At 41.8% G+C, this 15,576-nt stretch overlaps 1 protein-coding gene across 1 annotated transcript in view; it reads right to left on the bottom strand.

Moving 5' to 3' along the window:
• DNAJC15 (DnaJ heat shock protein family (Hsp40) member C15) overlaps positions 1-12,582 on the bottom strand; it is a 70,676-nt gene extending 58,094 nt beyond the window's left edge. The window contains exon 1 of the mRNA XM_065902094.1: positions 12,418-12,582. Coding sequence (XP_065758166.1) covers positions 12,418-12,522 — 105 coding nt within the window. The 5' untranslated portion in view covers positions 12,523-12,582. The remainder of the gene's footprint in view (positions 1-12,417) is intronic.
• Positions 12,583-15,576: the final 2,994 nt, after the last annotated feature.

Here is a 15,576-nt window from a genome sequence, read left to right as displayed (position 1 = left end):
ATCATCAGTGTCTGCCCTGGGGCTGGAACAGGTGCCCTAATCCCAGACAGAGCCTGGGTCTTCAAGCAACAATTTAAAACTACTTCCAGACTCTTTTAATAGATTTTAAAAATCATTCAATTATGTTTACAGTGTGAGCTCATACTCAATGAAACATCCCTATCTAACTTTAGTGCCCGTTCACAAAAGCCTTATGAAGTCCTGCACAACCTCTTACTGGGTAGTTTTATAAACTACCCAGAGAAAATAGTGTCACTTAATTATCTAATCTCAAACTAGACACTAGCACTGGGTCTTGATATCCCCATTCCTTATAATTTCCTCTCCCCCACTCCATAAAATGTTACCTTCCCTCATCCTCCAACAAGAAGTTGTATGTCCAAAAGTCCTACATTTAAAATAAAACCAACCAGTTTGTTAAGTATGAAAGTAGGATTACCAGTACCTCCTTCAACTTCCGGGAAGGGCCATGTGGCAATCTGTCACACTCCAGTATAAAGGCCATTAATAAAGAGAGGCATCCATTTAGCTAATAACTCAAAGCCTTACGGATTGTCAAAGGAGTGGTTCAGTGAACATTCTCAAACTGATGCTGCAAATCTAAATTGCGACAGTCTGTTAATTTCATCATAAGAGTCAATAGCCTTAAACATATTCTTGTCATTAGGCTAAGAAAACAGAAAAGTGCATAAAAACTTTTACATAAGAATATGCATCACTGCATTATTTATAATACATAAAACTGGAAGCAATTTGAATACCCAACAATAGAGGAATGGTTAAGTAAACCAAGGCATGTCCAAAATCTGCACCCACAATTAAATAATATATTGAGGAATGTTTACAGACCATGGCAGAGAATAAAAGTTACAAGACAGAAGGGTCAGCATATATACCAGGAAAAAATAAAATGGAATCCTATTAACCAAAACATTTAACAGTAGTTATATATTCTTATTACCTACCTTTTATCACTGAGACAAAGACTTTGGATCACAGACTTTGCAATTCAGAGAAATATGGTTTGAACTGCTCTCTACATGTCAGCCTCCTGAGAAATCTGTATGCAGGTCAGGAAGCAACAGTTAGAACTAGACGTGGAATAACAGACTGGTTCCAAATAGGAAAAGGAGTACATCAAGGCTGTATATTGTCACCCTGCTTATTTAACTTATATGCAGAGTACATCATGAGAAACGCTGGGCTGGAGGAAGCACAAGCTGGAATCAAGATTGCCAGGAGAATTATCAATAACCTCAGATATGCAGACGACACCACCCTTATGGCAGAAAGTGAAGAAGAACTAAAGAGACTCCTGATGAAAGTGAAAGAGAAGAGTGAAAAAGTTGGTGTAAACCTCAACATTCAGAAAACTAAGATCATGGCATCCGGTCCCATCACTTCATGGCAAATAGATGGGGAAACAGTAGAAATAGTAGCTGACTTTATTTTTCTGGGCTCCAAAATCACTGCAGATGGTGATTGCAGCCGTGAAATTAAAAGATGCTTACTCCTTTGAAGGAAAGTTATGACCAACCTAGACAGCATATTAAAAAGCAGAGACAGGGACTTCCCTGGTGGTCCAGTGGCTAAGACTCCATGCTCCCACAGCAAGAGGCCGTGGTTTGATCCCTGGCCAGGGAACTAGATCCCACATGTTGCAACTAAGACCTGGGGCAGCCAGATAAATAAATAAATAATTTTAAAAAATAATAATAAATAAAGAGCAGAGACATTACTTTGTCAACGAAGGTCCATCTAGTCAAGGTTATGGCTTTTCCAGTGGTCATGTATGGATGTGAGAGTTGGACTATAAAGAAAGCTGAGCGCTGAAGAATTGATGCTTTTGAACTGTGGTGTTGGAGAAGACTCTTGGGAGTCCCTTGGACTGCAAGTAGATCCAACCAGTCCATCCTGAAGGAGATAAGTACTGGGTGTTCATTGGAATGACTGATGCTGAAGTTGAAACCCCAGTACTTTGGCCACCTGATGCGAAGAGCTGACTCATTTGAAAAGACCTTGATGCTGGGAAAGATTGGGGGCAGGAGGAGAAGGGGATGACAGAGGTTGAGATGGTTGGATGGCATCACTGACTCAATGGACATGGGTTTGGGTGGACTCCGGGAGTTGGTGATGGACAGGGAGGCCTGGTGTACTGTGGTTCACGGCGTCGCAAAGAGTTGGACACAACTGAGCGACTGAACTGAACTGAACTACATGTCAGCAATGTAACCCTGGCCCAATTACTTAACCTCTATACTAGCGCTTCATGTTGTGTGCACAATCCTCAGTCACGTCGGACTCTCTGAGACTCCGTGGACTATAGCCCTCCAGGCTTCTCTGTCCATGGTATTATCCTGGTAAGAATATTGGAGTGGGCTGCCGTTTCCTTCTCCAGAGATAACAATGTTTCTTCATCTGTAAAATGAGGTTAATAATAACCTACCTCCTCAGGTTGCTCTGAGTTTTTATGAATTAGGACATACATAGTACATCACCTCATATTTTTACATGAGGTAAACATTCAATAAATGGTAGCTATTTCAATTACTATATGATATTATACAATTGTTTCTTTTAAAATCAGGGGAAAAAAATAAAGGTTATTAAAACAGAAAAATCTTGGGAAAAGCCCACCAGTCAGTGTGTGCTAAGTCGCTTCAGTCGTGTCCAGCTCTTTGCGACCCCATGGCCCAGAGCTCACCAGGCTCCTCCATCCATGGGATTCTCTAGGCAAGAATACTGGAGTGGTTGCCAAGGGGTTTATTAATAATAACTAACTTTTCTAGTCAGAAAACCCTCTGACCTGTCTACTTTAAAATAAACTTTAAAAGCAAATTCTTTAATAAAAACAAATACACCTGATCTTTGGTATCTCCTTTTTAATCCTTGAGAAATTAATCCCTTAATTTTATACCTACCCTGACTGTAAAAGTGATCACTGCATCTCCTGCTAGCCCCCTCCCATCATGTACTCTTAGTCTTTTATTATGCCCATTTTGAATTCCCTGGCCAGTATCCCTTACACTTCTTCTTTTAGTTTGCCTGCAACACCTTGCAATTTGCTTATTCTTTTTGCTTGGGAAATCAACATTTTCTGAAAGCTACTTTTACTCCTTTACAATAGGGTCTTTTAGTTTAAGGCCATAATTTCTTAAAGTAGCAATGCTTTTAGCTTAAGTTTCATTATACAGTATTATTTTCTTCCGTTTTGAGTTGAGGTGAAATAAAGTTAACTCTGTTTTGAAGTTTAAGAACTTTTAAACACATCTTGAAGCTTCTGAAGGCTCTAAAAATTACCCGCTAAACCAAGGATGTATATTTTTGGAATTGAATTTCATCAATTTCTGATATCTAAATGATGAAATAGTAAAAAATATGTACAACAAAAAGTAAAAACAGTAAAAAATATGCTAATGTAAAGAAGTCAAGGACTTTTAAAGTCAAAGTTGGTTTCATATCCTAGTCTGGTCACTTGCTAGTTCTATGATCTTGAGAGAGTTAACTGACCACTTTGATCCTTAGTATTCTTATGAGTAAAATGACAAAATGTAGTATCTAACTTCACTGGTTATTATGAGAAGTGGGAAAATATAACAGTGTTTGATTAATAGAATTCACTGAAGAGTTAGTTCATTTCCTCCCTATTTGTTTGCATATCATGAACTCAATACATTCTTAGCATTTTTATCTCAATTGTATATATTCAATGATCAAAAACAAAAAATATTATTAATATTTGGGGGCAGGAGACAGGTATGAAAATGTGCACCTTATTAAAGGTTGAAAAGATTGGGAAGCACTGTTTAAGGAGAAACAAACTCAGAAAAAAGTTTATTAATAATATTAATAAAGAAAAGACTTTGGAAGATCCCACATGGTCACACTGATTTTTTTGGCCAAAACTGATTTTATACTACAAGCACCTGAGACAAATCCTCACAAAATCTCAGTTAAAAAAACTTTATCATATTGATAGCATATAGACAATAAACAGTGCCAGAAAGAATTACACTGACACTTAAAAATGAGAGCAGTCAACAACTCTAAGCTGTTTCCAAACAGTAGAATATCACAAGTTTTCTAAAATGGAAGAAATGAATGAAAGAGTTATGCCAAGTGGGAATATAAAATTGGGTATCAACAAATTTGGTATCAACTCCAATACCTTGGCCACCTGATGCGAAGAGTCTGCTCACCGGAAAAGACCCTGACAGTGGGGAAAATTGAGGGCAAGAGGAGAAGGGGTGAGAGAGGATGAGATGATTGGATGGCATCATCGACTCAATGGACATGAGTTTGAGCAAACTCTGGGGAGATAGTGAAGGACAGGGAAGCCCGGCGGGCTGCAGTCCATGAGGTTGCAAAGAGTCGGACACAACTCAGCAACTGAACAACAACACAGTGTTAGTCGCTCAGTCGTGTCCGACTCCTTGCAACCCCATGGACTGCAGCCCACCAGGCTCCTCTGTCCATGGGATTCTCCAGGCAAGAATACTCGAGTGGGTTGCCATCTCCTTCTCCAGGGGATCTCCCCCACCCAGGGACTGAATCCGGGTCGCCAGCATTGCAGGTGGATTCTTTACTGTTTGTGCCACCAGGGAAGTCCTTAACAACATGGCACTTACTAAAACATCTACTTAAAGTTCTCTGACAGAGGCCATAAGGTTCTCAAACCGAAACTACTAGTCAGCCTTTTACAAAAGAGGTTTGCTGCCCTCCATCCTCAAGGGTGGCAAGGCTGGCTCACTCATCTTCCCCCACACACCCAGCATACAGCATCCACATACTTGGTGTTACAAAAGAATGATTAAACTGCAGCACATCGACAGCCTTTAAAAACAGAGTTGGAGACTGACTATGTTACCAGGAGCATCAAGCAGTACAATTCCAAAAGGTTGAAAAGCAACATCAGGAGAAGTCAGAGTATATGTGTACTCTGACTATACTTAACATTTAAAACATGCTCTCTTTACCACTAAAAAAATTAAGAGAATCTCATTTATGATAGTCTTCTTTATTCCTTAAAGCCGTCAGTTCATCATACTCTAAAATTATGTCCTCTAATCTTCTGCTTTTCTTTCATCTAGTTGTTTCATTCCTGTTAATCATTAGGCAGAAATTTATAGAGCAGAAACTGTGCCTGGTAACATGAGAACTGAGAGAATAAAGGTCTTTACAACTGTCTTTGCCTGTAAAGAATATCTAATTTTAGTTTAAAAGGCACATTTCAAAGAGAAGAAGCACTATTTAAATAATGCCAGCAAATCAACAGGTGGGACAAGTCAGGTATCTGTTATCATCACCTAGTTTCAGATATCCACCAAAACACACACACACCCCCCCCCCCCCGAGAAAAATTACTTTAAATGCTCCACTATCATGAATCAAAGGATTTCTGAGAACAGGGAAATAGCACACTCCAGCAAAGCGGCTACCTCTGGTGGGTAAGGGGGGACGGTGGGGCATAAAAACTGTTCACAAAGTCCCTAAGGCATTTTATTCTCCCATAACAGCATAAGCAGCAAATAACCTTCTAGATAAATATAAACTGCCTGAAAGTGTTATAAAATGCTAAAACTTCTATCCTGAGACTGCAACATTTAAGTTCAAGATAGATAATAGTTATACCAGAGGGAAATAAAAAGTAAAAAAATATTCGACTTTAAAAAAGTAGTTGTGATGGAGAAAGCAAAGACGGGAGACCAGTCACTCTCCCAAAGTTCACTCAGCACTTATTTATAAATACACACTTATTCAGCATCTATGCCAGGTCTTGTGCTAAATTCTGGGGAAAAGAGTAGTGAGCAAGACATACAGACTCTTGTTCTCCCTTAGAAACTAACATAAAGGAGAAATCCAACAAAAAAGAACACACGCATCAATATGTTGAACCCAAGGACTTCCTGGGTGGCCCAGAGGTTAGGAAGCCACTGCCAATGCAGGGGACATGATCCTGGGCCTGGTACAATTACAGGTGCCATGGGGCAACTGAGCCCATGCGCCAGAGCCCACGCTCTGCGACAACAGAAGCCACAGCAATAGGAAGCCAGCTCGCTGCAATCAGAGAAACCCGCTCGCCACGATAGAGAAAGCCTGCATGCAGCAACCAAGATCTAGTGCAGCCAAAAAATAAACTAAAATTTTAAAAAAGTATGTGGAACCAAACATCCCTGTTTATTTATAAAGCCACTCAGTAGTAATAAAAGTTAATAGCTGTTCTTTAAATAAACAACTAAGTGACTACCATGTGTCAACTGCAATGCCAATCACAGAAGCATGTAAGTTCTTACTCTTGAGACTTCACAACGTACATGCTTATACATATATAAATAATTTTGATATAAGAATAATTTAATAAAAAACTGTATGACTTTCTAAGGAAGTACTTAGGATGAAACAACTTTATTCTACTAGGGGACTCGAGTCAAGCAAGGTGTCACATCAATAACCTGAGTCTTAAAAAATTAAAAGGAGTTTGTCAGGCAAAGAATTTCAGTTGAGGAGAAAACTACAGTAAGTAAAGTCACAGCTCAGGGTACAGAACAGAGAATGGAAAATGGGGCTGGGTAAATCAGTTTATTTAGGGGTTAGCTCATGAAGACTCCTGTAGATCAAAATGGTATATTTATACAATTTAAACAGTTACCATGGAAAGTCTGCTGTTGTTTAGTCGCTATGTCGTGTCCAATTCTTTGCAACCCCATGGACTGTAGCCCACCAGGCTCCTCTGTCCAGGGGATTTTCCAGGCAAGAATACTGGAGTGGGCTGTCATTTCCTTCTCCAGGGATCGAACCCACGTCTCCTGCATTGGTAGGCGGGCTCCTTCTTACCACTGAGCTACCAGGGAAGCCCATGGAAAGTTTGGACCTTGGTAAATTAATAAAAAGGACCCTGGTAAAATAATTTCAAAAATTTATAGTCCTACAATTAGGCCTGTAGTATAGAAAAATAATGGATAGCAGTGTGACGTTTAAAAGGGTAAAGGATCAGAGCAAAAAGACCTGTTTTTAAAGGCTATTACAACAGGCCAGGGTAGAGATGATAAAAACCAATAGTGAGAAGGGAGAAAAAGGAATTACAGAATAAGTGTCTTAATGGAGGTAAAGGAGAAAGAGTGATGATGGTATTATTCAAGGTAGGCGACAGACAAGAATTGCCATGTATGGGAGGGGATATAATGAACTACACTTTAGATAAGTTGAATCTAGTATTTTTATTTGTAGGACTCAAATAATGTAGGACTGAAAATTCTCAATAACTCCATTCTTCCCACTCCTTCCCATTTTGCAGTAACAATTATTCATTCAACAGTTTATTTTTGAAGCGCTTATCATGTATCAGATACCATTACAAACGCTGGAAATATAGCAAAGTCCTTGTCCACGGAGCTTACATTTTAGCCTCCACTTATGATACAGTGATAGGAACACTGTTCTACAGTAAAAGAGGCAGGGAGGAAATAGGGCAAGGCTGAAAATATGGGCATATAATAGATAATCCATGTGATTTCTTCAAAGTGAAACATCAGGGTTAATATTTTAAATTCAAATTGCAATTGTAAAAGAAAAGAAAAGTGGTCTTTTTTTGGTAATGAATAAGCACCTGATAATTTTCATGTTTGATATGTTTTGATTTTCATGTATCAGTTTTTCCTGCACAGAAACATATGTGGCTAATTTTCTTAATAGGATGCGTGTGTGTGTGTGTGTGTGTGTATGTGTGTGTGTGTGTTTTCAGTCTTATCTGACTCTGCAACCCCATGGACTATAGCCTGTTTTGCTTGCACAGAAACCTATGTGGCTAATTTTCTTAACAGGGTGGGTGTGTGTGTGTGGGAGGTGGAGGGGGGCTGTGTGTTTTCAGTCTTATCTGACTCTTTGCGACCCCATGGACTAAAGGCTGCCAGGCTCCTGGGTCCATGGAATTCTCCAGGTAAGAATACTGGAGTGGGTTGCCATTTCCTCCTCCAGGGGATCTTCCTGATCCAGGGGACCCAGGGAACTGAGGGATTGAACCCACGTCTCCTAGTGGCTCTGGCACTGGAAGGCGGATTCTTTACCATTGAGCCACGTGGGAGGCTAGCTACACCAACCCAATAACACTAAGAGGTATGCTCTTTGGGAAAGTACTAAAAATTAAAAGGCTGCCACGTCATACAAACTGAGCATGGTTCAAACTGCTTCAAAAATTGTTAATATTCTTCTCTAAACTCTAGTTTCTTTTTTACTTGCCCATGAGAAGCAGCTTTGCTAAAACAAAGTTGACTGTGACCTCTGATTATAAAATTTTAATTGTAAGATAGTATTTTATTCAAAGTATTACACAGGTATTTCTGCCTATATTTTAATCTTTTCAATCTCTCAAACAGGCTAGTGAACATGAATTCCTAATCCCTATAGGCAAGCTTATCTGAAACAGAACTATATACTATATATACTATATACTACTACACATACACATTTCAAAAACTTTAAAAAATAAGTTGCATCCTTTTAAAAAAATGATATGAAAAATGTCTTCAATTCCTAGACAAACATTTTATTTTCTACTATTTTCAGTAAGATTAGTGAATACATCCTATACCGAGGTTATCTGTTCTTTGTCACACCACCTGTTGTCAACTGCCCATCTCTCTCAGTACCTGAGTTCCCCCAAGGTTAGTACTATCAACTTTCCTATCTACTACCTCATCACTGGTCACTGCCTGCACCAATGATTCCCTACAGAAGAGAAAAGACCCTTAGGGGCCTTCTGAAAATTTGTGAGGACATGTTTGGTTGTCACCAAAGTGGGATAGGAGGGAGGGTATTTGATGGATGGGGACTATTGATCCTAGCAGTCCTAAAATGTATGAGACATCACTGGACAACAAACTGTCTGGATCCCTTAAGGTTTCAAAAGACTCCACTGGACACCGAGTAGGTGAAAAGCCTGCGTATGACCATCTTAGTCTAGGACTTTACTACATATAATGTTTGTGTTAGTGAAGACTGAATTTTCCAGAAGTGCAGCTATCATTTAAATTAAGGAAAGATTCCACTTTTTAACCAAAAATTGTTCACAACTTGGGAGAAATTATAGTTTGCCAATGACAATGGCACTTATGGAACTGCCAATGTAACATATCTGAAATCAGCCTGCATTTTTGCCACCACAATCACAATGATTTCTTTGGACTGGTGCTATATGCCAGCAACTGATCAGTATTTCACTGTGTCTTCTAATATAATCATACTTGAGCACTTACATATTTAAATAGCAGACATGTCATTTTCTAATAGAATACTTATTGCACCTTTATGCTTCAACTACAGCAGTAGACTGCTTTTAAAAATTATGTTTATGGGTATTTTTTATTGACTATAAATCTTTAGGATATTACAGGAGACTTTCATATTTGTTATAAAAAGGGGACACTGGGCTAGAAAGGTTTAGAATCACTGGCCTACACATTAGCCTTCACGTGCCTGGACTACTAAAGATGTCTCCTCACTGACTGCCTAGATTCTCTACGCTGCCTTTTCCAAAGAAAAGTATCTAGAGATGTAAAAAAAAAAAAAAAAAAAATCACCAATATTATTTCTATCTTCAAAATACCACAGGGTTCCAACTGCCTTGCAAATCAGTCCAAGACTGAGATTTTTACAACTTTCCATAAAGAGATGAGCTCTACCCAAGCTAATATCTTATCTGCTTTACATCACAGACAGAACACTCCATTCTGAAAGGCTTATTTCTGGGAACTATAATCAATATTTTGTAATAACCTATAAGGGGAAAGAATCTAAATATATATATATATCTATATGTGTCTGCATGTGTGTGTATATATATATATATATATATATCTGAATCACTTTGCTATATACCTGAAACCAGCACAACACTGTAAATTAACTACAATTTTCTTTTTAAAGTTGAATAATGAAAAAAAAAGAAAGCAAGCAAGCCTTATTTCTAAGGAGTCGGCAAGTCACAGGAGAAAGAGTGTTAGGGGACTTTCCTGATGGTCCAGTGGCTAAGAGGTCACACTCCCAATGTAGGGGGCCCTGGTTCAATGTCGGGTCAGGGAACTAGATCCCTCATGCCACAACTAAGTTTATTCGTCACAACTAAAACCCAGCACAACCAAATAAATAACAGAGAGCGTGAGGACCTAGAACCCTAGGCCTGCCACTTATTAGGTGAAGTATCCTGGATGAGTTACCACTTTCAGAGTCTCTGTCTCCTCCTCTAAGTGACAACTGAAAAGGACCTTGCTCACAGGGTTGCGGTGTGGAATGAATCAGACACAGCAAGAACTCAAGAGTTTGCTACTTCAAACCTTTATCTGTTTTGTTCATTCACTCATTCCAAGGATGATACCTGGTTGGTACCCAGCAGTGCTCAAGAAATGTCTGTTGAATGAAAGTATATTGCTTTCTGAAACCTTTCCAGCCTATCTGACTCTCTTCCAGAAATGTATCAGTTAATCAGATAAGAATAAGTTGAGTGTTACTTCGTGGGTGCTAAGCTGCTTCACTCTTTGCGACCCTATGGACTGTAGCCCGCCAGGCTCCTCTGTCCATGGGATTCTCCAGGCAACAATACTGGGGTGGGTTGCCATGCCCTCCTGCAGGGGGTCTTGCCAACCTAAGGATCTAACTGGTCTCTAGCGTCCCCTGCACTGGCAAACAGGTTCTTTACCACTAGTGCCACCTGGGAAGCTGCACAAATTGAGTGTTTACTAGAAGAAAAGGGTTTCCCTCAGTTGGTAAAGAATCCCTCAGTTAGTAAAGAATCTACCTGCAATGAAGGAGACCAGGGTTCGATTCCTGGGTCAGGAAGATCCTCTGGAGAAGGAAATGGCAACTCACTCCACTATTCTCGCCTGGAGAATCCCATGGACAGAGGAGCCTGGCAGGCTACAGTCCATGGGATCGCAAGAGTTGGACATGACTTCTCAACTAAACCACCACCAGAGAAGAAAATACCCAGTCTCTGCTCTTAAGAAACAAAGAAACTCTGGAAAATGACAGGGCAACATAAAAGATGTCACAAGACTGTATGATTAATCAACCAACAGTAAGGACAGTAAGTGCTACGTATCTAAGGGCAAGACACATTGCTGTGGGCGGGATTAGGATGGAATGTGATGTGAATAAGAGATAAAAGAGCCAAGTTTCCAGATTTTTCTCCAATTAATCCATTCTTCTCACACACAGCCTGAGAGAACTTTATAGTAGCCCAAATCTGTCTCTCCCCTAAAGCTCATCAAAATGACACCAATGTCCTCAGCATTGTCTACCTGTTTATGTGTGGCTTACCAGAAGCTTCCATGTCCTGGTCCCCGCCATAGGAGAAGAGCACAGATCAATAAGGTAGCCACTAAATACATGTGGCAACTGAGTACATGAAATGTGTCTAAACTGAAAGGTCCTGTTAGTGTAAACTTCACTGGATTTCAAAGACTTAGTAGCCCTCCCCCACAAAAAAAGTAAAACATCTCATTAATAATGTTCATTTGATTTCACGTCAAGACATCAGTGTGGACATACAGGATTAAATAAAACCACATTGTTAAAACTAAATCCACCTACTTAATTTTTCGCTTTTAATATGGCTACGGAAAATCTAAGAACACGTATGTGGTGAACTTCCCAGGTTGTCCGGTGGCTGAGAATATGAGCTCCCAATGCAGGGGACACAGGTTCCAATCCCTGGTCAGGGGACTAGACCCCACGTTCCACAACTAAAGAGTTCACATGCCGCAACTAAAAATCCCGCGTGCCTCAACGTGCCACAACTAAGACCCGGACCACCCAAAATAAAAAGGAACAGAAACACGTGTGGCTCGCAGTATGTTTATCCCGGCCAGTCTCTTCTCCCAGCTCTACAATGCAGCCTGAAGAGACCCTGTGTCCCCTGAGCTACGACTCTGGAGGTACTACTGCTGGCATCTGACACACTTTTCCCTCCTCACTGAGTTTGCTGCTACTCCATCTTCGGATCTTAGCTTCACAGCGACGGTTACACCGCTCTCTCCAAGAAGCTTTCCCTGGCCGCTCACCCTTTAGCCCCGACAGACTGGCCTGGGGTCTCCTCCTAGGTGGCGGGAGCATCCATCCCACAGCTCGTTATCAGACAGCAACTGCTTGCCTGGTGCTGGTCCGTCTCCCCCAAAGCGGAAGCTCCTTGAGGGACCAGAGAGTCTCCCAACACGCCTACTCGTGGACGCGGGCCACAGAGCAGCGCGAAAGCTGAACAAACGAGGGTGGGCCAGAGACGGTGAATGAACACCCGGGGCGACCGCGGTTCGGGGGAAAGGGGCGCAGAGGGGCGCGGGCAGGGCCTGTGGGGCTCCGGGGGGCGCCAGCGGGCGGGCCCGGACAGCTGGGAGCGGGAGAACGGCGGCAGCGCCGGGAAAGACTCACCAGCCCGCGGTCGAGGTCGGCGTCCGACGGCTGGGCGGGGGGCTGCAAGGACCCGGCGTGGCGCAGGCCCTCGCCGGCGGGCGCAAAGCCGACCCGGGTAGCCATGGCGGCGCGGCTCGGGGCCCTCGGAGCGCCTTGCTGCCTACGGGGCGGCCGCAGGGACAAACTAGTGAGGCCGGGACGCGCTCGCGGGTTTCACCTACGCCACGCCCGCCTCGTCGGTGGAGGCCGCAGCGCCAGGGCATCTCGTTCGCACCCAGCTTGTGCCATCAAGTCGTTTGTTTCCCATTTGCAGGCCTAAAACCCGCATCGGGACTCCGGGGGCAAAGTCCGAGGAGCTTCCTTCCCGCATCCTTACAATCTGATATTAGATCTGGTGTTGAGCCACAAGAGGAGAGATCCAGAGATAGTGCAGTGACTGAAGTTCCCCGAAAGTCCCTCAGACCCACACCATACCCGCCCCCCTACACACACACACCCCAACTACTGATCATACTTCTGTTTAAAACCACAATTCTCCCATCCACAAGGGCAATTGAAGTGACCATCTGCTTATTCCACCCCTTCCCCCCGTAGGACTGACTATATTTAAGGTGAAACTACAAAGAAACTTGTTTTATTTTCCACCCACAAATGGTTTTGCGCTGACTTGGATATAGAGAGACCCACTTTGTTATTGTCCATCCTAAAGGAAATCAGTCCTGAGTGTTCATAGGAAGGGCTGATGCTGAAGCTGAAACGCCAATACTTTGGTCACCTGATGCGAAGAGCTGACTCATTTGAAAAGACCCTGATGCTGGAAAAGATTGAAGGCAGGAGGAGAAGGGGACGACAGAGGATGAGATGGTTGGATGGCATCACCGACTCAATGGACATGAGTTTGGGTAAACTCTGGGAGTTGGTGATGGAGAGGGAGGCCTGGCGTGCTGCAGTCCATGGGGTCGCAAAGAGTTGGATGCGACTGAGTAACTGAACTGAACTGAAAGTGTGGGCCATAGCAGAGGGTGAATGCGACTGTAAAATGTGTGGTTAGTTTTTATAGGCTGGTTAATTTCATATGTTGATGAATGGGAGGGTTATTCCAACTATTTTTGGGAAGGGGTGGAGAGTTCTAGGATTTGGGTCACCGCCCACTCCTTGGTCTTATAACAGTGCCTTGGAACTGTCATGGTACCTCTGGGTGTGTCATTTCACTTGCTGATTGAGGATCAAGGTCTAGTCTTGTCTGCCATCTTGGTCCCATTTGATTCTAATCGGTTTCTGTTGCATCCTTGGGCTATGTCATTCTTTCAAAAGTTGTGCCCTGACCCTTTCGCTCCTGTTACAACACTACATTCAGTAGACTTTGGGCTGCTATAAAAGATACACAGTGTGAAAGTTTCAAGTTAAGTTTCACCTGGGGCAAAATGAGGACTGCAGTCTGGGAGACAGGACCTCAGATAGCTCTGAGAGACTGCTCTGAAGAGGTAGTGGGGGAAGGTCAGTATATGATTTTGGTGAAGGGGGAGCTCAATGCAATCAAGCACCTAACTTTCAAAAGGTTTTCTGCTAGTCAGGAGGAAGTGATGTCACCATGAAAGGATTTAGTGCTTTTCTAGACATGAAGAGATGCAAGATTGAGATCATGAAAATATCTATCTAAAGACCTGTCCCACCAGTTTTCCTGGAGCACAAAGTGCCTCTTTCTCCACCCTTAATTCCCTTTATGGCGTGTTGAAGGTCAACAGCTGCAGCACAGGGTTCAATCTCAAGAGGGTTCATTTGAGAGGCAGATGCCGAATGTCTTGGCAAGAGTGAATTTGTAGTTGACACTTTCTTAAGATAAGTAATTTATCTTAGATATATCTTAGTAAAAAAAGGTTTTCAACATTTGTTGTTTAAAAAGATTTTGGCAAAAAAAATTGACCTCTGTGTGCCTCAGTTTCTCATCAGTAAGTGAAAGTGAAAGTCACTCAATTGTGTCAGACTCTTACGACCCCATGGACTGTATAGTCCTGAATTCTCCAGGCCAGAATACTGGAGTGGGTAGCCTATCCCTTCTCCAGCAGATCTTCCTGACCCAGGAATGGAACCAGGGTCTCCTGCATCACAGACGGATTCTTTACCAGCTGAACTACAAAAGTGAGGGATAATAATAGCACCTCCTGTAGGAGGACTAAATGAATTGACTTTTGTAAAGCTTTTAGAATAGTGCTGTATACTGAGTTAAATTCTGTAAGTATTAACTACTATTTTACCTCTTTCATCTGTTTGCTTCTTTGTATATTTTCTTCTTGCTTCCCAGCCCCAACTGTTATGGGAAGGGAAGGGGGCAAAGCACAATGTTTAAAAGAATGATACAGCCTGAAAATAGGACATAAACTGATTATAACCAAATAGGTCCAGGATAGCAAACCAGCTGACTTCCACTACACCTTGAGCCTCAAGGATTCTGAACAAAGGCACTTGAGCTTACCAGTCAGACAAGGGGCTGAAGAAGGAAATGGCAAGCCACTCCAATATTCTTGCCTAGAGAATCCCATAGATAGAGGACCCTGGCGGGCTAGAGTCCATGATGTCACAAACAGTCAAGTAAGACTGAGCACAGCACAGGCAGAGGGGCAGGCTTCTCTGAGTGAGGACATTATATATGATTATAATAACAAAACAGGCAAAAACAAAGGGAGTTAAAGAAACAGAATTAACGTGGAAGAGTCAAAATTGACTCTTCTTTGTTACAGATAGATTACCAATGCAGAAGAAATTAGAGGCAGAATTGAATCAGAAGACTCTCATTCAAATAAAAGATTTTGGCTCTAAAAAAAAAAAGAAGAAGAAAAAAAAAGACTTTGACCCTGTATAGTCCTGATAAACATAGAGTACGTGAATAGACATAGGCTCTAGTGTATGTCTGTGGTAGTAGTAACATAATAGCCCCTCCTGTGTGAGGATTAAATAAACTGACTTTTGTAAAACTCTTAGAACAGTGCCATATACCTAGTAAGTTCTAGAAAGACCCAGGCAGGAGTTGGAGAAGTTAGTGCTCAAGTTGGCCATGGAAGGGTGACTACAAGTTTGCAGGACAGATAAGAAAGAGACAGGCTTAGGGGGATGAGACAATGAAAGCATTGTATATGAACAGTCCTGAAAGTCATTCAATTTGGCTAAACTTAAAGTATG

This window comes from Muntiacus reevesi, chromosome 11 (assembly GCF_963930625.1).
Source record: "Muntiacus reevesi chromosome 11, mMunRee1.1, whole genome shotgun sequence".
In the NCBI taxonomy this organism is placed as follows: Eukaryota; Metazoa; Chordata; class Mammalia; order Artiodactyla; family Cervidae; genus Muntiacus; species Muntiacus reevesi.
The sequence above is the reverse complement of the archived record's forward strand: the minus strand, read 5'-3'. Positions and strand labels throughout refer to the sequence as shown.